General features: G+C 42.0%; 1 protein-coding gene across 18 annotated transcripts in view; it reads right to left on the bottom strand.

Annotated features, from left to right (window-relative positions):
• LOC126100822 (protein bric-a-brac 1-like) overlaps positions 1-26,019 on the bottom strand; it is a 485,405-nt gene that overhangs the window by 69,726 nt on the left and 389,660 nt on the right. The window contains exons 1-2 of one of the 18 annotated variants that reach the window (XM_049911464.1): positions 21,067-21,205; positions 20,718-20,974 (exon numbers count right to left, since the gene is read on the bottom strand). The exons of 14 other annotated variants lie outside the window; for them this stretch is intronic. In XM_049911464.1, the coding sequence (XP_049767421.1) occupies positions 20,718-20,964 (247 nt within the window). In that variant the 5' untranslated portion in view covers positions 20,965-20,974; positions 21,067-21,205. Of the gene's footprint in view, positions 1-11,714; positions 11,908-12,045; positions 12,214-20,717; positions 20,984-21,066; positions 21,206-22,503; positions 22,931-26,019 lie in introns of those variants that run through there. 3 more of the 18 variants (XM_049911461.1, XM_049911459.1, XM_049911465.1) reach the window with 3 other exon arrangements.

Raw genomic sequence — 26,019 nt, 5'->3', positions numbered from 1 at the left:
ATTCCGACAACCTGGCAACTGTGAACATGAAACAAAATTTTACCTCTTGTCTCACCTAACCAGTATTCTTATCGCCAAACGTGTACAGTGGGGTCGGGCTAATGATACTCGCGTTCTAAGAGGCTCAAGATTTCCCGATACACCGCAGCGTTCGAATATAGTATCGAGCCTTTTCGAATGATCACGTGACATCTGACTCGCTCTGCAGAAGTCAAAGCGATATTAGAGACGGCCTATACTCCATCATAAGAATAAACAACATGTAAACATTGCACTATGTATTCTCATTGGATTTTGCTTTACGTGGAGTGGAAGCCATGCTGTCTGGAGTACAGTCAAGTACACGTTTTATGCTGTGCGTTACTCGTTCAATGACTCGGTGAGAATATGAACAGCAGCTTTACTGGAGCATTTAGGAGGCCCCGGAAAACCGTATCTTTCCAATGTTAAAATAATGCTTATAACTTACATGTTTCCTCGTGAAGTATTTGATCTAGGAAGTTGAAATTTTTACAGGTTATTTATTGGAGTACTGGCTACAAATTACCACAGTGGTTTTTAAAAATGTGAATACAGTTTTTAGATTAATTTTTCTATTGTAATGAAAATTCACTATTTTGTTTCTTTTTGTTTATAAATTCAACAATACAGATTTTTTAAAAAAAAGAAAAGGCTGTGGTAAGTTACGCAGAAGGGGCTGTGTAACATTTCCTGAAAATTTGAAACAAACTGGTTTGATAGATACTGAGAAAACATAATTTGTAGGAAAAAATAAAACTTTTAGAATCGAACGACAAGGTTAGATTACCTTTTTAGTGCATTCCAGGTCCATAGGATGGAATGTCTTCATCTTCCGCAACTACTACTCCAGTTTCCTCTTTGTCCTCCTCCTGCTTACTTAGGCTTGTATTTCAAGGCTATTTACAGACCTGTCAGTAGCTCAAAGACGTTCCTTGTCGAAAGCATGCATCGTTCATACCATGCTGAAACCTACCTTCATTCCAATATTTCGAAATACTTTGCACCTTACAACGTTGCCATCATAGAAAGTAACAACAGCATCATATGCACCAAAATGAAGTGTTTCTATTACACCAATACAGTCTTGAGGATTCTTGACCGTGTAACACTATTTACACTTTCGTTTGTGTTTTGAATTTTTCTATGAACGCACTTTTTCAACAGTTCAGATGCTGCTAAGTCTCTGAAAATAGGTTTCATTTACCGCATAAGGCAGACTGTTTATGAGTACACTTCATCAGCTAGGAATCCCTTATTGTACTTACACGAACTCTTTTCTCATCAGAGAGAGAGAGAAAGAGAGAGAGAGAGAGAGAGAGAGAGAGAGAGAGAGAGAGAGAGGAGGGAGGGGGAGGGAGAGAGGGGGGAGGGGAGAGAGAGAGAGAGGGGGGGGAGAGAGAGAGATATAGAGAGAGAGAGAGAGAGAGAGAGAGAGAGAGAGAGAGAGAGAGAGAGAGAGAGAGAGGGGGGGGGGAGAGAGAGAGAGAGAGAGAGAGAGAGAGAGAGAGAGAGAGAGGGGGGGGGAGAGAGAGAGAGAGAGAGAGAGAGAGAGAGAGAGAGAGAGAGAGAGAGAGAGAGAGAGAGAGGGGGGGGGGGAGAGAGAGAGAGAGAGAGAGAGAGAGAGAGAGAGGGGGGGGGGGAGAGGGGGGAGAGAGAGAGAGAGGGGGGGGAGAGAGAGAGGGGGGGGAGGAGAGAGAGAGAGAGAGAGAGAGAGAGAGAGAGAGAGAGAGAGAGAGAGGGGGGGGGGGGGGAGAGAGAGAGTGTGTGTGTGTGTGTGTGTGTGTGTTTTGCGTAATAGCCATTCCGTAATAGTTGCGTCTTTTTTCAATTACACTGTCAGTTAGCACTGCCTTCCAATCAAACTCACCGAGTTCTTGTTTTTTTGTACGAAGCTTTCGATCGCTTAATTCTTGATCCCATTCGTTTCTGTTTGTGTCCAACACACATTTCTGCACTACATCACCACCATAGGGCTTCAGTTCTTGAATATGTTTCAAACTTTTAGAATCACAATCACCATCACCAGGTAATTCGCATATCGCATTTTGTCAAACGCAACAGAACGTTGAAATATACTAGCAACACCAGCCACTTTCATTCCTCCACTACTGCCACTATCGTTACCGGTGCAATTATTTTCAGGTGTACATTTTTTTGTGGACAACTACAATATTTAGATATTACTGCTACATCAATCTTTCCCTGTATACATACTGCTGGCAGATACACCACGAAAAGGTGTGTCTCCGTTAATGCCAGGTACCATCTCTTGCTGCAGTGAAGTCTCTATTACCACTGGTTTTTAGTACTGCCTCTTCCACAGCGTTCTTCAGAGATTCTTTACAGACAACTACATTAGCCCTATACGTCTACTGTATAAGGGGCGCTCAAAACGAAACGAACCGGAGGCATAATTACAGAAACCAGTACCTGTATGTTAGAAGTATTGACCCTGGCTGTTGAGACACTTGTCCCACTGAGACAAGGCGGTGAATGGCTGTCTCATAAAATTCCCGGGGGCTGCGATGTTAACCAGTTCAGCACGTACAGCTGGACGTCGTCGTCCCAGGTGAATCGTTTGCCCCTCGGAGCCTTTTTAAGGGGTCCAAAAATCGCGTGATCACAGGGACAACAGTGAATGCTCACCGTTACGCGCAAACCTTGACCATCCTTCGCCAAGCGATCAAATCAAGACGACCAGGAAACCTCACCCGTGGGGTCATTCTGCTCCACGACAATGCAAAGCCTCATACGGCCAACACAGTCGCGACACTCTTGCAGAAATTCGAATGGGAGGTTCTCGGCCACCCTACATTCCGGACATCTCTCCCTGGGGGGCAAACGCTTAACCTCGGGCGACGACGAAGTACGTGCGGAACTGGTTAACGTCGCAGCCCCGGGAATTGTATGAGACAGCCATTCACTGTCTTGTGTCACAGCGGGACAAATGTCTCAACAGCTAGGATCAATACATACAGGAACTGGCTTCTGTAATTATGCCCCCGGTTCGTTTCTTTATGAGCGCCGCTTATAGTTCGTAAACTTGGTGGTGCGATTTGGAAGATTCATCATGCCACAGAAACTGCACCTGCAGTAGCACCCTCACCAATTTTATGCAATGTACAAACAAATCTTATGTTATGTTCATGGATTTTGCTACCATTTTCTTCATTTGGAGTTACTGCAACAATATTCCAAAAGGTGGTCATGTATGAAAACTTACCACATATCAGTTCTATTTCCCTGACAAGTCCTAAGTGATTTTCTATAGAGTGTTCCAGACAGACTTCACTACACTGAATATATTTCACATATTTGCAAAAAATCCGTTGAGAACTGTCATACCAAATTCATTCGCATGCGATTTGCCCATAAAACATTCATACTTTTCACTAACTGAACAAAATTTCCTCCGCAAAGTATTTTCTTTCTCACTTTCACTGTAATCCTCTGCTGTACCACCATGGATACACTGTTATCGTCTCATTTTTTACGGTAATAACGCCTACCTTTGTCTTTCGAACATTTGTCCTCTTCCTCAATGACTTCAGAGAATTTCTAGTCACTTTACGTTTACCAAAGATTATCCTTCAATAACACAGACTTCGATGAACAGAATTCACTACGAATAATTTCGGGATAACGAAAGAGTAAATGAACATGAAACAAGCGACAATCGAACGAGCGGTATATATCTAACTATCACGGGTTAGCCACAACACTTATTTTGTAACACGTATTTTCTCCCCCATCATTAATAATGTACATGATGAGCATATAGATTACAACATTAGACAGCAGTTTAACAACGCCACAGTGGGTCACGCCCATGCAGAACATATTTCAAAAATACTTTAAAAATAGTTTTCTTCTGATCTGAATAAATTACATATCAGTTGAAAGGGGGGAAACACTGTAGATTTTTAAAATGCAAAGAAGTAAAAATTGAACATTTCATGATTTTGAACCTTTCTGGAGCCTCGTAAATTTGATAACACTGGCCTGCCACCTGGTACAACTAACCCGCAATTATGTGAACAATTGTAGTAAACATGAAAACAAGGGACGAGCAGGGAACAATATAGCCTTGAATGTCATTTAATTTTGAACAGAAAGAAATAATGGTAAAACTCGGGCGGCACGCTTCTTGGGTGGTCTGATGGAAAATGTAACAAGCTCCAATCTCAGCTAACATACTAGTGTAATTAAAAACAACAGTGATGAAACTTCCTGACTAACAAGGACTTCTCTGAGCTATGAGTGGCGTAAAAAGCGCCCTGCTGGGATTTCACCATGCAGTTAAACACTGAAGCCACTTGTTGTGGTGTTCAGTCCTGAGACTGGTTTGATGCAGCTCTTCACGCTACTCTATCCTGTGCAAGCTTCCTCATCTCCCAGTACCTACTGCAACCTACAACCTTCTGAATCTGCTTAGTGTTTTCATCTCTTGGTCTTCCTCTACGATTTTTGTTGTGTCTAGACAAGACAGCCTAGACACAGTGCGAGGAAGCCGAAAGGCACGCGATTAAACTCACGCAGGCTGGCGTGAGGTCTGAAACAGGATACGTAATGACTGCTATAAAGAAAAGTACGTAGCTTCTGTAATACTTAACTTTAATCCACATTTGTAGAACATCGCTCTTGATGATATATTAATAGAATCTCAATATCTATACTGGTAATGGCGCCTTGCTACGTCGTAGCAAATGTAGCTGAAGGCTATGCTAACTATCGTCTCGGCAAATGAGAGCGTAATTCTCAGTGAACCATGGCTAGCAACGTCGGCTGTACAACTGGGGCGAGTGCTAGTACGTCTCACTAGACCTGCCGTGTGGTGGCGCTCGGTCTGCATCACTGACAGTGGCGACACGCGGGTCCGTCGTATACTGGCGGACCGCGGCCGATTTAAAAGCTACCACCTAGCAAGTGTGGTGTCTGGCGGTGACACCACAATTTTTACCCTCCACGCTGCCCTCCAATACTAAACTGGCGATCCCTTGATGCCTCAGAACATGTCCTACCAACCGGTCCCTTCTTCTGGTCAAGTTGTGCCACAAACTTCTCTTCTCCCCAATTCTATTCAATACCTCCTCATTAGTTATGTGATCTACTCATCTAATCTTCAGCATTCTTCTGTAGCACCACATTTCGAAAGCTTCTATTCTCTTCTTGTCCAAATTATTTATTGTCCATGTTTCCCTTCCATACATGGCTACACTCCATACAAATACTTTCAGAAACTACTTCCTGACACTCAAATCAATACTCGATGTCAACAAATTTCTGTTCTTCAGAAATGCTTTCCTTGCCATTGTCAGTCTACATTTTATATCCTCTCTACTTCGACCATCAGTTATTTTGCTGCCCAAATATCAAAACTCCTTTACTACTTCAAGTGTCTCATTTCCTAATCTAATTCCCTCAGCATCACCCGACTTAATTCCACTACATTCCATTATCCTCGTTTTGCTTTTGTTGATGTTCATCATATATCCTCCTTTCAAGTCACTATCCATTCCGTTCAACTGCTCTTCCAAGTCCTTTGCTGTCTCTGACAGAATTACAATGTCTTCGGCGAACCTCAACGTTTTTATTTCTTCTCCATGGATTTTAATACCTACTCCGAATTTTTCTTTTGTTTCCTTTATTGCTTGCTCAATATAGAGATAGAATAACATCGGGGAGAGGCTACAACCCTGTCTCACTCCCTTCCCAACCACTGCTTCCCTTTCATGTCTCTCGACTCTTATCACTGCCATCTGGTTTCTGTACAAATTATAAATAGCTTTTCGCTCCCTGCATTTTACCCCTGCCACCTTCAGAATTTGAAAGAGTATTCCAGTCAACATTGTCAAAAGGTCTCGTAATCTCTGAACTAATTCCATACAGGACACCGAGGAATATGGCATATTTCAGTACTGTTAAGTTCATAACTGGGCGATCAGCAAAAGAGTCCCAAGCCACCAAAAAGTCCACATTTCCTCCTCCTTTGTCGCATACAGTTCCGCATTTCGCCATCGTTCGGCAGTGATTTGTCACAAAGCTTCGCGCATTAGTTCCAGTACGTTTGGCAGCTGAAGTGTGTTGTTACTTCTCGCGACATCTCTTCACTTGGCTCCAGAGACTGCAGTATTAAGGTGACAACTTTGAAAATGCATCATGTACAGTGTGCTCGACACCGCGAAAATTGTTTGCTATGTGTCTACTACGTTTATCACTCTGGTTCGTGAGAGACCACATCTATCCTTCAAAACAAATGGGCATATTCCAAGGAGTAGTATCGTATTTTCTATTTTTCTCCAAGAGGAATTGTAATCCGAACTTCAAAATCGTTAACAAGCTTTTAGAACTATAGATAATTAAGAATGTGTATTTGCAACGAAGACCAGAATTTTCCGTGTGATACATAATTAGAAACTAGAAGAGTACATTTTTCTTGAAAAGATTATGCTTGAGTATGAGTTAATTAGCACATATTTGATAAATTTCGTATTTAAATGATTTAGGTGTGGTATTCAAACGTAACAAAAAATTGTAAATCTCAACTAGATCGGAACCGCCGCCCACTGTCCAACAATATCAACAACCTACCGATTACACCACACATTGTACTTGTAAACCCTTCTTGAAAAATAATTACCTACTGCTGCTCGAAAAACATCAAAGCTGATTCTTCTCTGCAATCTTGTGAAAAACAAACAACACGCTTCTAGACATTAACGGTGTTCCGCGCGCTTGTTTAACTATGAAGCAGAAAGCAGTGTTATACATTTTCGTGGTACATAAGGACAGCGAGACACTCAGAGCTAAAGTTGCGCTTACAGAGAGAGCGACTGTACACGATATTTCAAATAAAAACCACGTACCTAAAGCATGATAAAGAAAAACGTTGAAGGCTGTTAATACAGCCGAATGTCTTAAGTTTCATTTACAGCGACATAGTAACAAGATATCTAATACATGTTGGACCTACTTCCACGAGCGGAACAACACCGGTGAACGAGACCCACGGCTGCTGACAAATCATCGCGTGTGTCTGTTTACATCAGGTTTATTCTATGAAGAACGGAATACAGCTGGAACAACCTAAGGCTCTGCTTAAAATTCAACGATGTCGTGCAACTCGGTAGAAAATAATTGTAAATTTTACCACTGCACAAACTACTGTTGTATTTGAACAAATCTGCAGTAGTAGTTCTCGTATAATACTAGACTGTATGCATATACAAACATGTATGTTGCCGTAAGGAAAGGTAACAAAGGCGAAAAATGTAGTTCCGGAGTAACAACATGACTGAACCTAGTACAATATTTCATTTGTTTACGAGAGGCTAATGATCCACAAAGTACGATGCAAAATAGAATTTCATTCATAAACACCATTATAAAAGCACAGAAAACGTCACAAATCAGTTCGAAAACATGGTGGCAATATTCAGCTGAAACAAGGAGGAAAATTAATAAAGAATTAAACGCCTAACAAACAATATACTGCATGTAATTGCTACCGCGAGAACAAATTATGTGAAGACCGGTTTGAGATGGTACAGTCGCACATCACCAGATCTCGGGCCTAGCAAAAGCTTGAGAATTGGACACAATCATGATTTCTATCTCCTATTTGTTGTCACTGTTACAAGTGATCTGCATCCCAGAAGCTATCCGAGTTTGTATTCCACAGCTTTTACCATAAAAACCAATAGGAACCCGAGATTTCCCGAACTGTGACAAACCGTTCAACAGTTCCAGTCGTGTTAGTGTTAAAGACAAAGTCCTAACAGTATAGTTACTGACTTAGAATGTCAGGAAGTTGAAGTGTTTGAGATTTATTTCTTATTATTGTTTGTACGAAAGTGTTTGGGATGGCTGCAATACAACAGTAGACACAATAAGCCGACCAGTACCAGCCACAGCCATGGAGGTAAGTGAAAGACCTACACTGTACGTTGTTTTGCAGCCACAGAGTAGGCGAGGCCTGCCGCCATTTTAAGAGGCCCAGAACATTAGACTGCTGTTTACTATTTCTTCTTGCTCGTTATTTGTCGTATGCATGTGACAACTGTTTTAATTACTAAGAACGATAGAGCTTGTAAGTGCTAGGGAGGCAATTTGAAAGATTTTCCGTTCTTGAAATCTTATTTCGTCTAGTAATGACAGATTTAGTCTCGTTAATGTAATTTGTTTTTACAGATGCATTTCGAACAACAAAGGAAGGGACGCCGTGACATGAAAAGGATGCTTTCGCAATTTTATTCCACTTTTACTATATTTGTATAGATGGCAAATGAAGCAGGAATTCCTAAACTAATGCTTGTTTGCTTACTGGTACTGCTTCTTGTTAGGCACATTTCCAATTTTCAACTCCGTATACATATTTTTACTGTTCACATTTGCAATAAAACTTACGTGTTCGTTGCTAACCAATAAACGTGTGCAATGTGAGAAGAAGCGAGGCATGCTGTCGTATAGTGTGCAAGTCAACGAACATTAAAACGTTAAAAGAATTGCGTAGATGTTTACTTCCACGTAGAAGAGAGTTCTTGTTTTATTAAATTGTCAGTGTATCAGTTTCACTGTAGTTTACTTATCTTCTCACCTTGAAATTTTACCTATGATGCATCATTCACAATGTAGCCAGTAATAGCAATTTACAGGGCAAAAAAAGTAACTTTTTAAACATCTTCCAGCATTGTGGAATGCTATAAATGTGATTAATTGAAAGACCATACAAAATGGATATTTTGCTTTCATGTATGTAATTTTTTTTTTAGTAATGTGTAAGATCTAGACCTACCTTTCCAACAGTAGCCTCTTTCCTTCTTTTTCAGGAATATTTCTCGCCAGTAGCTGTGTTTTTCAAGAATAACCAAAAATAGCACAATTGGAATGGACGTATACTTTGATGAATTTCACTCTGAAGTTTTCAAAATATATAAGCTTTGTGATATACCAATAATTATTTTACACACACACACACACACACACACACACACACACACACACACACACACACACTGTCTCTAGCTGTTCTAGCCAGAATCTAGTTTAAAGGTGGGCAGGAAATGTGAACAACGAATAATTATCGGCGGGAGGAATTTGGGGCATAAGATGCTGCCCCAACGATCTGTGCGATTACATAGCCGTGTGTTGTGCGGGGATGAGACCGTTGACAGTGTGGCACGGATATCTGAGCGTTTGCTATTTAGAAGGCAATGAAAACACACAAGATAAAAGAAAACGGATATTGTGTAAAGTAAGGCAAATCCTAAGTTAAATGACAGAAATAAAACCATTACAATAAACGTAAACAGTGCAGCCATGATTCACGTACACAAAAGAAAATAAAAATATTGTTTGAACGGCCGCACTTTACGAATAAAACGTGACTCCACTGAACTTGAGACTATGATCGGATTGATTAGTGCACCCGTAAACAACGTATAAGCTGGCATTTTTTATCAAACAACTACGTCTCCACACAATGTGAACACTCGACACGGTCGATACAGGGCACAATCAAGTCACAGTGACGAGTAGCATCACTGCGGTGAATCATAGAGGTATGAATGCAGTGAACCTAATGTTTTGGGCGGCTATTTAAAATAACTTTTTTACCTCCATGGTCACAACGGAGGATAGCAATGTTACGAAGATTCTTTGGCGCTTAGTGTTTGTCATCTCTCGTCCTCGTTACGCATTACTTACTTGTTAATGTAATCAACTGAAAAGTTGAAAATCGAAAATGTTAACATGAATGTTTACGTCACGTATAATGGATCTGTGTGTAATTTGTCGTGAAACTTAACGTCTGTCCTTATTGCATCCCGGCAAGAGCAGTGACAACTCAAAAAATGCAATATTTGAGAAAACTATTTAAAAGAATTAATTCTATAAAACTTATAACCAATTAGTGTAAGCTTCAATTAAATTTCAAATCAGTGTTGTTGGCAGTAAATTGTATTCATGATTTTTTTGTGCACGTTGGGACACTTCACTCGCAATTTCGGTGACAAACTAAAATTTCCGTTTTAATACTTGGGACAACTTTTCTTGCCGGGGGTGCGGTACTAGTGTTCTAAAACGCGAGAACGCGAAAAATTTGTTTCTCTACCTACTAAATCCTGAAGTCTTAACGGAATTATGAATTTGTGGATCAACAAAGGATCAATTTTACTGAATGTTTAATTTACCCGCTCAACAGCAGTTTGAATTTTACGAAGGCGTACTCATTAGACCTGATTGAGCAAAAATCCACCGAGATACACCTAATCTTTGATTTACCAGCAACATCAGTTTTCTCCAAGTAAGCCTCGCGACAAATTAACTTCGTGACTGAATTCAAAGTCCGTTTAATGGAACATAATTAAAATTCTACCTCCGTTTTACTCCTTGGTCACAAGACTTCCTAATACTGTCAGACATACTGGGAGGAAGTTGTCCAATACCCAAGCTTGTCACCTGATCCAGGGGACTAGCAGCCCACAACCCCACGACCCACTCACCTACTCATACCTCACCTTCTAAGACACTGAAAACAAAAAGAACTGTACGAAGTTTCCGCGAAATAATTATCTACTTTAGACCTGAATTTTCAATAATAGCCATCTTTAAGGACTAGCGGTCGTTGACTCAATAGTTATATTTATTTAGCACTTAACATTTAACACAATAAAACACAAGAAACGCATTTAGAAATTCATGCGCTCATGTGGCTACACATTCTTAAATTACTAAACGCATGCACCCTAAAATGTCGAACAATGATCACTAAATAAAAAAACTTTGACATAAAGCCCCATGTTAGGATGTATCTATTAAATGATTTAAGAATGGAGAGACCGATGAAAGTGTGACCCGAAACGCGCCGTTGTGTTCGTTTTAGTGCGGTTTTATGATAAATACAGATAAGGATTAGACTTGCGGTTTCTAAGCGCGAACCACTCAAAACGTGCTTGTACGAACTTATTGATTTTGGTACAAGCAAAGAACAAGATACTTCCGTATACGGAAATAGGCTAAGGGAGTGTATGAAACGAATGCTTACTAACAGTTTCTTGCTCCAACAAATTAGTACACGTGACTTCACAGTAACAGTTTATTAACAAATTTCAGAAATAATGAGGCAAACAAACATCCGCTGTTTCACCAACTACAATCAGTGACCGTCATCTTCGTGTAATTGACCGTTTCGACGCAGTGATGTTGCAAAACTAGAGATATGTTGATTGCTTTCTATTTGCGAAACCCGCGTTGTATCTGCTTCGGGGTTTTCTTTCTCACCTAGACGCTGAAAATCCGCTACACTGAATTCCTACGACTCGCCAGAAACAGCAACGTGTACATTCCGTGGGATTCGAACTTTTCATTCATATTTGCAACATGCTGTGAATTTGATTAACACTACATTTCACGATACACTGTACAAACTAAACTAACCACCACCAGCTTGAAAGTCACTGCTGTAGCTTTAACAACCATGAAGTACTCTGTACTGTTTTGTATTACAAGAACATAGGTGTACAGTTACCGAAGTAATGATGTTCTTATGCTACAGAACACAAAGATCGAACCAGATTTTTGGCATTCACATCAACAAATCATCTAACTTCATAAGCTACTTTCAAAGTGTCATCTACGTGATACTACGAGTTAGGGTTAATCCCTGCTGCAATATTTTGGAACCATTTGCTCACATATATGCTCAGATCTGGACAATCTCCACGTGCCAGTCCGACTGCTGTTGACAGTCGAGGGAAATATTCTTGGAACTGCTCCAGGCCTCAATCGCGGTCGTTGCAAAGCGAGTGAATGCGTAGTTCCCGACTCTGTACGAAAATAGCCTGTCTCTCGGCGTATGTCGCCCTCTTCGAAGTGTAGTTGACACACCTAGAGCAAAAATTTAACACGTCATTTTGCTAACATTGTGTTCCGATGCACTTATGTTTTGATAGAATGTAATAACGTTAATAGCACACGGTCCTAAACGAAGTCAAGAAGTGGTTACAGTCCACGTAGAATACGTGCCTTCGTGTGTATACTGGGTTCGAAATTATCTCGAGGGATTGCGGCAATCCATTGCTGACGAAGTGCTACATCCTTGGGAAAGGAGAATAGGTTCACGTTGTAGCCTCTTCGATAATTTGCCCTGCAATTGGGCACGCAACATTGCATCACCATTTCTTAACCTTACGCTGCTACGGCCGCAACTGGTCGGTGTCCGCGGCTGCAACGCGGGCTGTTTCGCGTGACGTCACAACCAGCTTCCCAGGCGGTGTTGCCGCGACTGCCGCCCGCGCGGCCCTACAGCTCCACACCACGCGAGTGGAAGTTTGGCGTCCGTGCAGCTGCGCCTGCGTCCTTGTGGCTGTGGAGGACCCCAGCGACCGGCACGCGCGTCATCTCTGGTCGATACCTAGCGTGGGGCCGCGATCACCTGATGGATACCTGACAAGTATTCCCACTTCAAATACTGTATGTGAAGGCATTTAATGCTTCCCTACATTGCGGATTCTCTTATAAGAACTGGCAAAGAGAATGCTAGTTATATGAAACTACAATTATGTGCCAGTCACAATGGTAGCACTGATTCATCCGCCACGCGTTTCGACGAAACAATCACGAGTTGAAAGCAATGTTACATAACTGCTTCTAGGGCCAAGCATTGTCGATTTCTTGCAAACGCATGAGAGATGGCAACGAGGTTATGTGGCATCTTGTTCTGGTGATATTAAGTTGAATTGGCCGCAGTAGCTATACACCCAACATACCACAGACGTTCCCTGTAAACTTCCATTGTCGCAGAGTAATTACCCATTGTTGAGCGGTGTTAAATAATCAGTATTCTCACACGACAAGGGTATTAAGAGTAGCGTTGTGCTGCACTATGACGCGGAAAATCGCATATACTTATCTCACTACCTCAAACGACATTAAGTAGTTGTGTAGTAAAGAAATCAAATTTTTCCCGTAAGGCCTGTTGCGGATGATCCGCGTTCCGCGTGCGGTTGGCGGTAAGGGTAGATGGCTTACACAGACGGGTGGATGCACGCGGTTCTGCACAGTCGGGCGAACACTGACTTCTGTGCACTGGCACATCGTTCTGTTTGATCATACGTATAAAGGTGAGCTCGCTGCAATTAAGAATCGTTTCAATCTAAAAAAAAAAAAAAATTCCACACGCGTGAAAGTTTTGGGTGCATCCTAAGGTGGAACGGAGATGTACGAAAGGAGCGTTCGTCACACTGTATTGCGATTTGCGCAACGACGAAGACAAATTTGATACATATTTTCGTATGTTTTTCCGTTCCTTAGACGAGCTTGTCGGTAGAACTCTCAAAAGGATAGCTACTACTACTACGACAGAACGAGTAGCAGCAACCTTAAAGTAAGAATATGAATTTAATGTAGGGATGACGACTGAATGTATTTAATGATTCAAAACTTTACTACAACTATGTATTACATTTGGTAATACAGAATCAGTAAAGAGGTTCTGCTATTTGGGGAGCAAAATAACTGATGATGTTCGAAGTTGAGAGGATATACAATGTAGACTGGCAATGGCAAGGAAAGCGTTTCTAAAGAAGAGAAATTTGTTAACATCGAATATAGATTTAAGTGTCAGGAAGTCGTTTCTGAAAGTATTTGTATGGAGTGTAGCCATGTATGGAAGTGAAACATGGACGATAACTAGTTTGGACAAGAAGAGAATAGAAGCTTTCGAAATGTGGTGCTACAGAAGAATGCTGAAGATTAGATAGGTAGATCACATAACTAATGAGGAGGTATTGAATAGAATTGGGGAGAAGAGGAGCTTGTGGCACAACCTGACTAGAAGAAGGGACCGGTTGGTAGGACATGTTCTGAGGCATCAATGGATCACCAACTTTGTACTGGAGAGCAGCGTGGACGGTAAAAATCGTAGAGGGAGACCAAGAGATAAATACACTAAACATATCCAGAAGGATGTAGGTTACAGTAGGTACTGGGAGATGAAGCAGCTTGGACAGGACAGAGTAGCATGGAGAGCTGCATCAAACCAGTCTCAGGACTGAAGACCACATCAACAACAACAACAACAACATACTTTTATTACAATTGATGTCGACGTTGATTGAGCTGGATGGGGAGCCGCAACTTGCATCTGTGCGGTCGGACCCTCGTGATACGGCGTAGATTGATTTTGATGCTGTTGGTATATGGTGGAGCACATGTGAAGGAGATCAGTGGGTAGTGGGAAGAGCTGAATGCTGCTGGGGAAAGGGGGGGTGTACGTTTTAAGCTTGCGTGATTAACTTTGTTTAGTTGCAGTTGAAGTACTTTACTACGAAATAATAACTCCGGATTTACATCTGAAGACTTCAAAGAAGGCAACAACGACGCAAAGAATGCTCGGTCGTTTTCTTCCTTTTCCTTACAATCTTTTAATAATGCGAGCAAATTATCTTCAAATGTTGTGTTCTTGGTAGAATTCTCTCTCTTGAGGGCCTGTTTTTTCGGTGTTTACATTCGATCGGACATCATTGACTTGTTCTTCATAGGTTTCGTCTCAACTTTTTTCCGCGAGTACATCGTTGTTAGTAATCATTATCTTTCACGGCCAATTGTGAGTCAAAGTTAATCTGTTGGTGCTTCAGAGAGACGGTCAAGAAAGTGTAGTTGATCATAGTAGATGTATTTTGATCTCAGTTGCTACTGACCTGGACTATGATTTATTTTACTAAGGCTTTTAAAATAAGCATCCATGCAGTTTTTCCACCTCGTCTGGACCATGTTAAAATAACAAGTACAAAGCCTATAAATCTTTTATTACTGAGGACACATACATCTCTCATTTTAAGGATTACATCTGAGATTTGAGACAGGATTACATCTAAAATTAACTCTACATTGCTCTGTGATCGTATCAACTATATGTTTTATACTTCACATGTATAAAGGATGCGGAAACATTTACGGATCTTCATTACTCTTATTAAATGGATACATCAACAACTTGACAGTTTCACGAGGCAAGTATGTGCTTGCTTATTTGGACTAGGAGGCATGTAAAAGCCCTCAACAGACAAATAAGACGAAATTAGAAATGATTTTCTAAATTTCGCAGTTTTTCTCATTGCATCGGAAAACATAATTGTAGTATAACCTAGCCATTGCTCTTACGGCCATCTGTGACTACTGCTTCATGTTAATTGATGTCTGAGAACGTGGAAGGAACTGATGCAAATCTATTTAAAAACTTGTTTTGCGGGATAATGGAACAAAGTAAATTCGCGTCACCCCACCAAGGCCTATGTGCGAAAAAACATGAGTCACAAGAAGGTTTTTAATTACAGATTTACCCGAGCCCGGATGTTTACTGAATGCATTTTCGAAAGCTAAGTCGCAAGAGTAGGGTTTTCCACCTATCCCTGAATGTCAATTTTGACCTCGCAGTATGTTGCATTTTGCGTAATTTTGCTCGAGTAAGGGACAGATACAACTTTGAAGACACCCTGTACCTTATGCGATTTCGAAGATCTGGCAGAAACTACTACTGCCAGTAGATCGAGTAATACTGTTCGAGATAATTGTGCAGAGTATTTTGTTGGTACAGGAGCTGTGCCTTGACAGGAATCAAAAAGATAACTGAATACAGGCCACCTGTCGAATATTTGCTGTTGTGTACAATTTTTCTACATAATTATCCATAGTGCTGCGCAAAAAATCAACTTGTGAATTTAATTCTTTGACTACAATACTTTGTATTTCGTATAGAAAAACAAAAACACAAGGAAAATATGCGTCTACTTACGTTTCTTCTAATCTGCCTCGTTCAAAGCCGAGTATTATACTTGCACTAGCTTCTTGCCATGCTTTCAAAGAAATTTCACGGATCTTGCAGTCCCCGTGCGACGTATTTCATATGTAAGGTGGTCTTTCAACTTCACTAATTAACCCGTCGGTATCGATGTCACTAGGCATTGTGGAAACTTCTAAAATTATATTCTTATTGCCACGCCAGTGGAATGCTTCTGCAGCGAACGGTATCCGCATGACTGTGCACGTGCCAACTTGTTCCTACGTATTTGACTGACGCGGACAGTCCGCGGCGCGGGAGGGCTGCCTCGTGGGAACCATCCGCACAGCCTACCAACCGCGTGCGGAACGCGGGCCATCCGCAAACTGCGCAGCGGGCTCAAAAAAATGTACGAATTTACATCGAAGATTTAAAGCAGTTTAAAATAAAGCATTGGCGAGGGCATGTTATGTACATTTTCCGTGTTTATGATAGTTTTGATGGGGAAGCAATTAGTACTTTTATTAGGTACTTAGCAATAGTACGAATTGAATAAACTACTTGTGTGTTGTACAATTTACTCTATTGTATTCTACTACGTAACAACAAAATGAAGGGCATACACAAGTAGTTAATTCAGTTCCTACTTTGTTAAAAATGCAATTAAAATGATAATTGAGTTCCCTTGCGGTAAAAGTCTACTGTGAAACAGCAACACAGAATTGAGCTTTCATGTTCTCAAGCACCTCCCGTTATCCGTAAATGTTTTGTACATTATTTATATGTAAATCTTTTCCACACAACCACAACATTGAGCCACACTGTGTCACTGGTCGCACAGTGATAAGCATGTCTGATTTTCCGCGTCAAAATGCGTCAGCCACACTGCACCTTTTATCCTAAACATTTTTTTATCTCTCTATCTGTATTTGTTCATTCATTAATTATTGGCATAACCTTATGAGGTTATTTTAACGATCTCACAGACGTTTACGCCGGCCGATGTGGCCGAGCGGTTCTAGGCGCTACAGTCTGGAACCGCGCGACTGCTACGGTCGCAGGTTCGAATCCTGCCTCGGGCATGGATGTGTGTGATGTCCTTAGGTTAGTTAGGTTTAAGTAGTACTAAGTTCTAGGGGACTGATGACTTCAGCAGTTAAGTCCAATAGTGTTCAGAGCCATTTCAACAATTTGAACAGGCGTTTGCAAAAAATCGCCAGCACTTCGCACAAACAGTTATTTAAGGCATATTCATTACGAGACATTCAAAAACGGTGCTGAAATTTAAATTTATGTTCTATTTTACTGCTTCGGTTGAACAAAAAAAAAAATGTCCCAAGTCATGGACTGAACTAAAAGATTACAATTATTGTACAAGATGACGTCATTATCCACTAATTGCAGCGTAAGTTTTTATTCTGCCATTGTGATTTCGGCGATACGCCGACCTCCGGCAAAAATAGTCGATGCCATGTACCACGGCACATATTTTATACCTAACACGTAGCAGTACTCTTGTAGGGCTGTCTCCCAATCCATAGCAATGGAAGCAACACCTGTGATCAGTCAAGTGACATAATATCTCAACTATTTTGATGCAGATTTAAATAAATCTGACGATACATCGACATACAATGGAGTTAATTTTTCTACACTCATGAAATCATTTGTATGTTACATCCTCTGTCGATATTCTTTTAGGCAGTATCTTTTACGAAAAGTTCTCTCAAATGAAATGCCAACAGTTTATTATACTACCCAGTAAAAAGAAATGAATAGCTTTTGTTTTTCCCGCAGATGGTTCTTGCTTACCCTATCAAAAGCCTGTATATCTCGTGAAACGGTAATTGCAGACATGCAAAAAGTTTTATCTCCCAGCATACTGTTCTGTATTGTCGTTTGACGGCAACACAATCTGCCTGATAACCAAAAATATACCTCTTTCTCATTCGATTAGTTAATGAAGGTTTTTCTCTATTTAATATTACCTATATTTTGTTCTCTTTTTCAACCTGCGTCACGTATAAATCGTTTATTCGTGTCTACATTTTTGTTAAAGTCTGAGCATAGAGGAAATTAAATTACTTGGATGTTCGTTCCCTCAAGTCTTTTCGTCCTAGAATTACCTTTATTCAGACCAGTTTCCGTAGCTAGCAAATTCTAGTAACTCCAAAAAACATCCTGTGATAGTATGGCAGCCATTAACGTTAATAAAGATGAGACAATTCTTAAGTAATCATCGTACGACGAAATAATTAAAAGACAAACTCCACCTTAATGGGTAGATTAAATACTGTCGCGCCCTTTCAGAGGTGATAGATACTTATCCTTAAATATGAAACCCAGGTCATAAGGTACGGCAACGTTAACGTGTTCGATCACAGTGCAGAAGGGCCAAATAAGAACATGTTTTATGCAACACATACAGGGGGCCGGTTAAGGCCCTAACGACACAAGAAGCTGCTTGGTGCGTCAAGCTCAGAGGGGCGCCGTGGTGCTCTTAGTGCAAAATTTGTACTTCGGGTGTATCACGATCAGAAGAGAAAGCTACCCAATTCCTCGCCCACTAGATTTAAATACATTTTTAACGACCTTACCAATATCAAGCCAAATAATCTAAGAGGAAGAGGTGGAGCGCAACAATGCTGTGCTCAAAAGATAGAAACATGAAAAAATTATTCAGATTCGGATTGTATGCACAGTCCCAAAATGAATTTTCAATAGCATTAACTTGGAAACGGTACGCCAGTGACTAATTCATTTCTATGACTGGCAAAATCGGTTAACATGACGTGATGTTACTACTTCTACCTGACACTTCATCAAGCAAGTAATAAGCAACATGTGCCTATACATGATTTTCATCACTGAGTTAATATATCAAGCAATTATCTTTATTCACTTCATATGATAGTTTTTAAGCTAAGAATGATCTTCTACAAGTAGTTTTTAAACATAGTATATATTCATTTACCTGAAGTTGGTAACTGTTACTGTAAGAAATGTCCAGAACATAAACGCACTATACATTTAAAGGAGATAGTTATAACTGAGGTGGTACTTCAATTCCGCAAATACGTGAAGCTTTTCGGACAATGTGCTCGTAAATTCGTCATTAGTTAAGCAATGCTCTCTACATCTACAGTTACACTCCACAAACCAATCTAGAGTGTTTGACATTCATTAGATGCTTGTAAAGCACCTCATGATTCACGAAACCTCTTGTCGCATCTCTAAAGGTGCGTACATACTAAGCCAACGAATGACTGACAGGATTCCGCCGCTCTGATAACATGCCGACGTTGCTCCCAGTTTGTTACAAAGCAGAGGACTTGGCAGTCGTTGCATTTGCAGCATTTATTTTACTGCAAGAAGCTGATCATGAGAAAAAGAAGGAACGACGATGGCGGACGCCCTCTTTTAGAATGTAGGGAGCAATGTGGTGGTGCAAAATTACTATCTACCTCACAGTTGAACTGGAATATGGGCTAGTTCAAAATTTTTTTCCTAATGAAAGCTACTGATTTCGAATTGTTATTGAACGTGCAGCCTCTAAAAATTCTTAAGTTAACATCTCTTTTAGGAGAGCTGTACCTCCAGCAGAAAGTTGATAGTGCTAGTTTCTTTTGGTCGTTCACGGCGGATAGACGTCAACAAAGGCACCATTTTCTTTTTCATACCGTGCATATCGCTTTCTAGTACCTGGGTTATTTCCCGGCAAGCGCTTAGTCCTTTAGTTTGTTTTTATAATTGCAGTTCGTAGATGCCTATTGAAATTCCATTTCACGATAAAATTATCAGCTTCAGTCCTCGCACCGTATTTCACTTTATACGGCGGTATTTTTCAACACAATAGATAAACACCCTTAGCGAGAGCAAGCACTGCCTGCAGGAAACGGAGACTGTTTACATTTTTTCCGGACAGCCACATGTCGCACTCGATACGTTTTATTGACTGGTATCGCTATGTAACAGCCAACTACTGCACTTTACACCGTAAGTTACAGAATAACTTATGAAGCTCCCAAGTGCGACGTACGGCTGTCCTGAAAAACACACATCCGTCCTAGAGACAACAAATTGATACTGAATCATCGAACATTTGACCGGAGCCCACACACACGCGTCCCTACAACAACAAACCGCCAACGTTTTAGCGCTACCGCCAGCAGACCGAACCGCAATCCCGACCGACCGCTTCGTTGGCTCGGATTTGCCGCCCTTACACACTAAGCAAATCTCTGGCAACATATCTTGGGTGTCCTTCGTTGGTCTCGTGCGTACGCAGTTTAAGTATGTATCTCCGTTATAGCTGAAGTCTATACCATCGAGTCTTATATCAGACTTCTTCGCTCCTCTTGCATCTAGCGACTTCGTGATTCGCATTCTAATGGCGACTCACCGCTCCACAGGTTTTTAAACTCTGACTCAACACAGCCCTCTTCGTGACTTAGCAGTCGCTCTAGTTTCTCCAGTGGGCCGGTCGGCAAGTGCATTTCCTGTGGCAGTATCTCCGCACTCCCATTCCTTGGCGAACTACAAAATTCAGCAAGCGTTAAAATCTTGCAACTAGCTGGATGCAACTTTTAATTTTAGTATGTGGCAGTTTACAATAGCATTTATGTTAATAACCACTTTTTAGGTTGAGTAAATGTGATACGCGTTAAGAGTACAGAAAGTCCAGTCATCTGCTGTTATGCCCGAAAACTATTTCTATTCAATTTAACATTTGCTTGGACAACAAAGTAGACCAACATCCAACTTATGTCGCAATGGAATTGTGTAATTGGCGAACTTAATATTTCAATAAACCTTGAATCTTCTACAGCACAAAAATGCTACATAACTTTTACAATTAGTTTTAGTATTAGCCTGATTTTTTTCCAGAATGGCTTTCAGATTGCAGAAACACACGTACTAGTATCAGTTTCCAGATAACTTTCACACTGTTGACTCGAAGACGATGGAAGTGTAGAAACCTTTCTTAGATGCACTGATGAAAAGGAGGTATCATAGGTAGATCGATGTTTCGTAATCAAATGTCTTTTCAAATTTGTTGTGGACCCTCCAGTGTACGAATATGACTGTCGACATATATTACACCTTGCTTTACATCCTGGCTCCTCTTTGTAAAAAGCCCATAGCCTGCTTCTTTTCCGTTCCATGATGATTGCACTACACAATAACAAAATTTACTAAATTAACGTTAATGTTAAGTAAAACAGTAGAACGAGTGATTATAAAACAGAACTAATCTTTCTACTCACCTCAGATCACAGTATAACACTATAATCGAAATTAACACTTCATAAAAAAAAGTCGCGAAGTCAAACTATGTGACAACTAAGTTCCCGCACTACATCGCTCGCGTCGTCTACTGCAAGCACGAACGGTATCGAGGAGTAAGGAACTCGAGGATTCCGAATACTGCCGACTCTAGCCGAGACCGACACGAACAGCAGGCAGCAAAGGAACATGGCGACTGACCGGTACAACTAGCGCCGCTGAGACTATAAGAAACTGGAGAAACGCGAGACGTGCCGATTCGCAATGAAACATGTGGGGAAGAAGACGGGAGGGTAACGAAACGTTACAGTTGCTCCGAGTGATGAGGATAATGCATTGAGGAATATGGAAACTACCGTCTTGTTCCGAACTGCGTACGGGGAAGAAAACATGCGAGTAGCGAAACGCTAAGAGAGTGATGGCATATTCGTTAGTAACGAATGCACACGATATGTAACAGCCATGGTGGAAAGCAAATAACAATATAATCTTTAAAGCACAAATACCTCGCCCTCTCCTTACATAAATATCCTGTCGATTTGCTAGCGATAGTTTTCACACTGCCACGACTACACTACCACCTCCTTCCGGTACTATACCTCTAAAAACAGCCGTTATTATTAATCTATGAAAAACGTCCTCTCATCTATGTACCTAACATATAACAGATTATTTCCTTTTTCCCTTCACATCGTTGCTTCCCCTATCCCACCATTCTTAATCTTCAGCTGAAGCTCAGACGTGAAGTCGTCGCAGTCCTACCTCAGCCACACAAAAATCGATTCCCCGGTTGGTGCCCTACTCTCCCTTCTTCCAATCTCTCGTGCAGTTCGTTCGCATAAAACCGCTACTGCCAATTACTACTATCCTTATCCTTCACTTCAATCACTAAATGCCTCAAAGTGTTGTTGCGAAACTTGAATAAATAGCATCATTTAATGCGTAAATCAAAGGCGCAATCCTTCCTGAAAGAAGATTTTTGTTCGGGTTAAGGGTGCCCGATTGTAGTACCAGGCTCGCTCTCCCTCTCAGACCATTTTAGTGGGGATACAGCTTCAAGATATCAAGTTCGGTTATCGTAAAGCAAAGCTTCGGAATCATTTGTAGCATACTGAAAATGGAAGTTCGAGTACGACACAGTGCCAAGGAAACATTTGTGATGGCTTGCACTGGAAAACAGCTAGTGTCCGTGGTCAAAATTTGAACTGGGTGGCACGAAGAAAGTGTGACAGCCTGCGACAACACTGAATTCTGTTTCTCTCGACGGTATCAAAGAATCTTGATAAGTTAAAAGTGCTTCTGGCGGAAGTCGGCTGTTGCAAGTTCCGACGGGAAAAATCGTCTAGCGCACCTGTCGAATAAGAATAGATAAAAAATGCGCGCGCAGAGATCCTTGCCGTGTGAGACGCTCGACTCACCGTCGGCATCGGCGCCGGTGACGATGTGTAGCACGGCCCTGGAGACGGGGTCGCGGTCGGGCTTGCTGGTGTTGCGCGCCTCCCACTTGAGGTAGGTCCACTTCTTGCGCACGTCGGTCTCGGAGCGCGGCAGCCCGTCGGCGGCGGAGACGGCGGCGGCCACGTGGCGCCAGCCCTCGGCCCACTCGCGGCCGCCCGCCACCCCCTGCAGCAGCGCCGCGCGCTGCTCGCGCACCGCCGCCAGCAGCGCGCTCACCTCGCGCGCCGTGAAGTTGCTCTTGCGCGGCCGCGGCCTGTACGCATGCGCCACCGCCTCGAGCGCCTCGGCCGACTGCGGCCCGGCCTCCACATTCCACGCCTGCCGGCCCAGCACATCGGCCGCGTACGGTCCCGCGTCGGCCATGAGCGGAGCAGACGGTCACGACGCGCGGTCTCCGTGGCTCGCGCTCGGCGACTGCCGCCCGCCCGGCCTCCGGCGGCCGCCGCTTTCCCGCCGCCCTGCCCCCTCCCCGCGCTTTCTCCGGAACAATGTCGGCAGCTCGCCGCATTCTAGAACACTCTTGCCGTGCACCGACAACGAGTCCTGCTCTACGTACCATCTCCTCCCACGCGATAGGAGACATCCTACCACAGACGCTCATTGCTCTCATCTGTCTGTCTACGTTGACCAAAGGTTATTCGACTCAACACTGCGGACATTTATCTGACTATGGCTAACAAAGACGTAAGAAAACTTTTTGAGGGCCAAGCCGTGACGTGCAACGTCTACCAACCTCCAGATTATCCGTTCTTAGTTCGGCGATTTTTGAAAAATAAAAGAGGCCTAACTAAGAAATATTTTCATTCAGAATAAACTACTGTACATGTGATCTACGTTGAACAGTCAGAAAATGATGGCTTAATTAAATTGTCGGAGGAACACTTTTCCGTCGTTTCCCATCTAATCTAAAGGTAAACGCGGTGACTGCCGTTGTACGTCTGTTAAGCCCGTTTTACACCAGCGACTTTCTGGTCAAAGTCGACTACTCAGAATGAGTGCAAATCAGCACCCACCCACGAAGCGAGTGTGTGTGTGTGTGTGTGTGTGTGTGTGTGTGTGTGTGTGTGTCCTTAGGATAATTTAGGTTAAATAGTGTGTAAGCTTAGGGACTGATGACCTTAGCACTTACGTCCCATAACATTCCACACACATATGAACATTTTTTTAACCTATTCATTCTCATTCCTGTAACAAAAATAGATTTTGTGTATTCGAGTCTCAATCTTTATTGTGTTTGAAGCGCCCTGCTAAATCCGCAGGACAGGACAGGTAGTTGGAATAGTGGAAAGGGGCCAAATGAGCGGCTGCCAGTTTACACTCGAACACACAACTTTATTTATTGACTAAACATTACAGTACAAATTTTTGAACATAGTTATCGGCTGAATACGCCAGACTATCTTATGCCTTAAGGGCACAAACCACTTCAATTTTTTAAAAAACGGCTAAAATCCATTAACTCAAAATTCTGACGCCAAAAGGAATATTTAGAAGGCAGAAGGCTTCACATTAAGTAAGTTCTGTAATTTGGCTGAAGGCCCAAAAATCTAACACTTGAAAATCAACAACCTTAATTTAAAGACAGCTGTAGGCCGACGACTTAAGACTCATGGTAAAATTAAATAATAATAAAAAAAAAAAAACAAGGCAGAAGGCCTTCAATTAGGCTGAAGGCCCCAAACAGTTTGATGCTCGAAAGACAAAGATCCTTAATTTAAAAACAGCTGAAGGCCCCATGACTCGAAACGCAAGGTAAAATAAATTTAAACAACGAAGCCTCATCTTAAATTAGGCTGAAGGCCCAAACAATCCCTAACACTTGAAAAGCAAGGAACTTCAATATTAAAGCGGCTGAAGGCCCATGACTACACCACTAAAAACAATTTAATTCAAGGCCATCGGCTATGTGCCGTACAAATTCACACAACAGAAAATAAGAAAAGGTAGTGCAGTTAACGGCGCTCAGCACTTGAAATACCAACGTCCACTTAGGTGGGACAGGTAGTCGGCCAAATCATTCTCGATCTGACGACAACCCAACCAACAGACAGTCAACGGACCCACCGGCAAGGTGACTTGCGCCCCACTCGACCACCACACAACCGGGAGTTCAATGCAAACGTAGAAGGCGTGGACGCCCACAACCAAGCATACATTAAGCTGTCGAACTACACACCGTGCTGGACAGCGACAACACGGTGACGAAAGGGCACTGCCTAAATTTACGTCAACGGCCAGGGCAGGTAACCGGAACGTTAAAGGCTACAAGGCAGAGAATTCCGCTGGTGCACTTCAATTGCAAGCAAATAACCAAATACAGTTAGACTCCACGGGACGGTGGCTAAACCTTCGCCAGCTCAACATACACGTTGTTGCTCGCGGGAATGTCCTTAACAGCCAACAACGAGAACCGAACGGCACAATGTGAACAGTCTTGACTTGTTGGTAAATTAAATCCAAACTCAACTTTCGTCTCCAGGGTCGGTGAGCCACGGACCTCGTAGCAATGGGAACAGTCCCACACACTTGCTGTGCTTTCGTGACACACTCAAAAGTTAACCAAGGTCCTCATTATCTTTCCTACTAGTGTTCTCTTACAAGACAGACAAAATATACGAAAGCATAAATGAATTTACCTATTACAGAGAAAAAGTCTACATTGTGCATAAGCAGGAACACGTGTTTTTGAAGTGTCGGCAGAAGTGCCAACACTGTTTTGTTTGAGGAGACCGAAATGCACGCTAAGCTCACGCAGGCTGGCGTGGTCTGAAACAGGATACGTAATGAATGCTATAAAGAAAAGTACGTAGCTTCTGGAATACTTAACTTTAATCCACATTTGTAGAACATCTCTCGTTACTGCACAGGCTTTATAATCACAATATCAATTGGTAATGGCGCCTTGCTAGGTCGTAGCAAAAGTAGCTGAAGGCTATGCTAACTATCGTCTCGGCAAATGAGAGCGTAATTCTCAGTGAACCATGGCTAGCAACGTCGGCTGTACAACTGGGGCGAGTGCTAGTACGTCTCACTAGACCTGCCGTGTGGTGGCGCTCGGTCTGCATCACTGACAGTGGCGACACGCGGGTCCGTCGTATACTAGCGGACCGCGGCCGATTTAAAAGCTACCACCTAGCAAGTGCGGTGTCTGGCGGTGACACCACAGTTTTAATGTAAATTATTTCAACAGTGAAACAGAATCGTTTGTCAAGAAAAGTGATTTTTGTTGTTTTTTGGCTCTTGACAAGAAAAGATGTAGAAGGATATAGAAAAAAGGTTCTATTTACGTTCTAGGTACTGTTTAATGTGACACTAAAGATTGTCTCGAACAATATGTGTATATGTTTTCAAATATTTGGATGAAACGATTTGTACTCTTTCGGTTCTTAGGAGTGTAAGGAATTTACCACGCGATCCTTGACAAGAATGGCCACCACGAATTCTCCTTTGGTCATTAATACACTATTATACTTTCT

The sequence above is a fragment of the Schistocerca cancellata genome, chromosome 9 (genome assembly GCF_023864275.1).
Source record: "Schistocerca cancellata isolate TAMUIC-IGC-003103 chromosome 9, iqSchCanc2.1, whole genome shotgun sequence".
NCBI lineage: Eukaryota > Metazoa > Arthropoda > Insecta > Orthoptera > Acrididae > Schistocerca > Schistocerca cancellata.
This window is presented reverse-complemented; position numbering and strand designations above follow the sequence as displayed.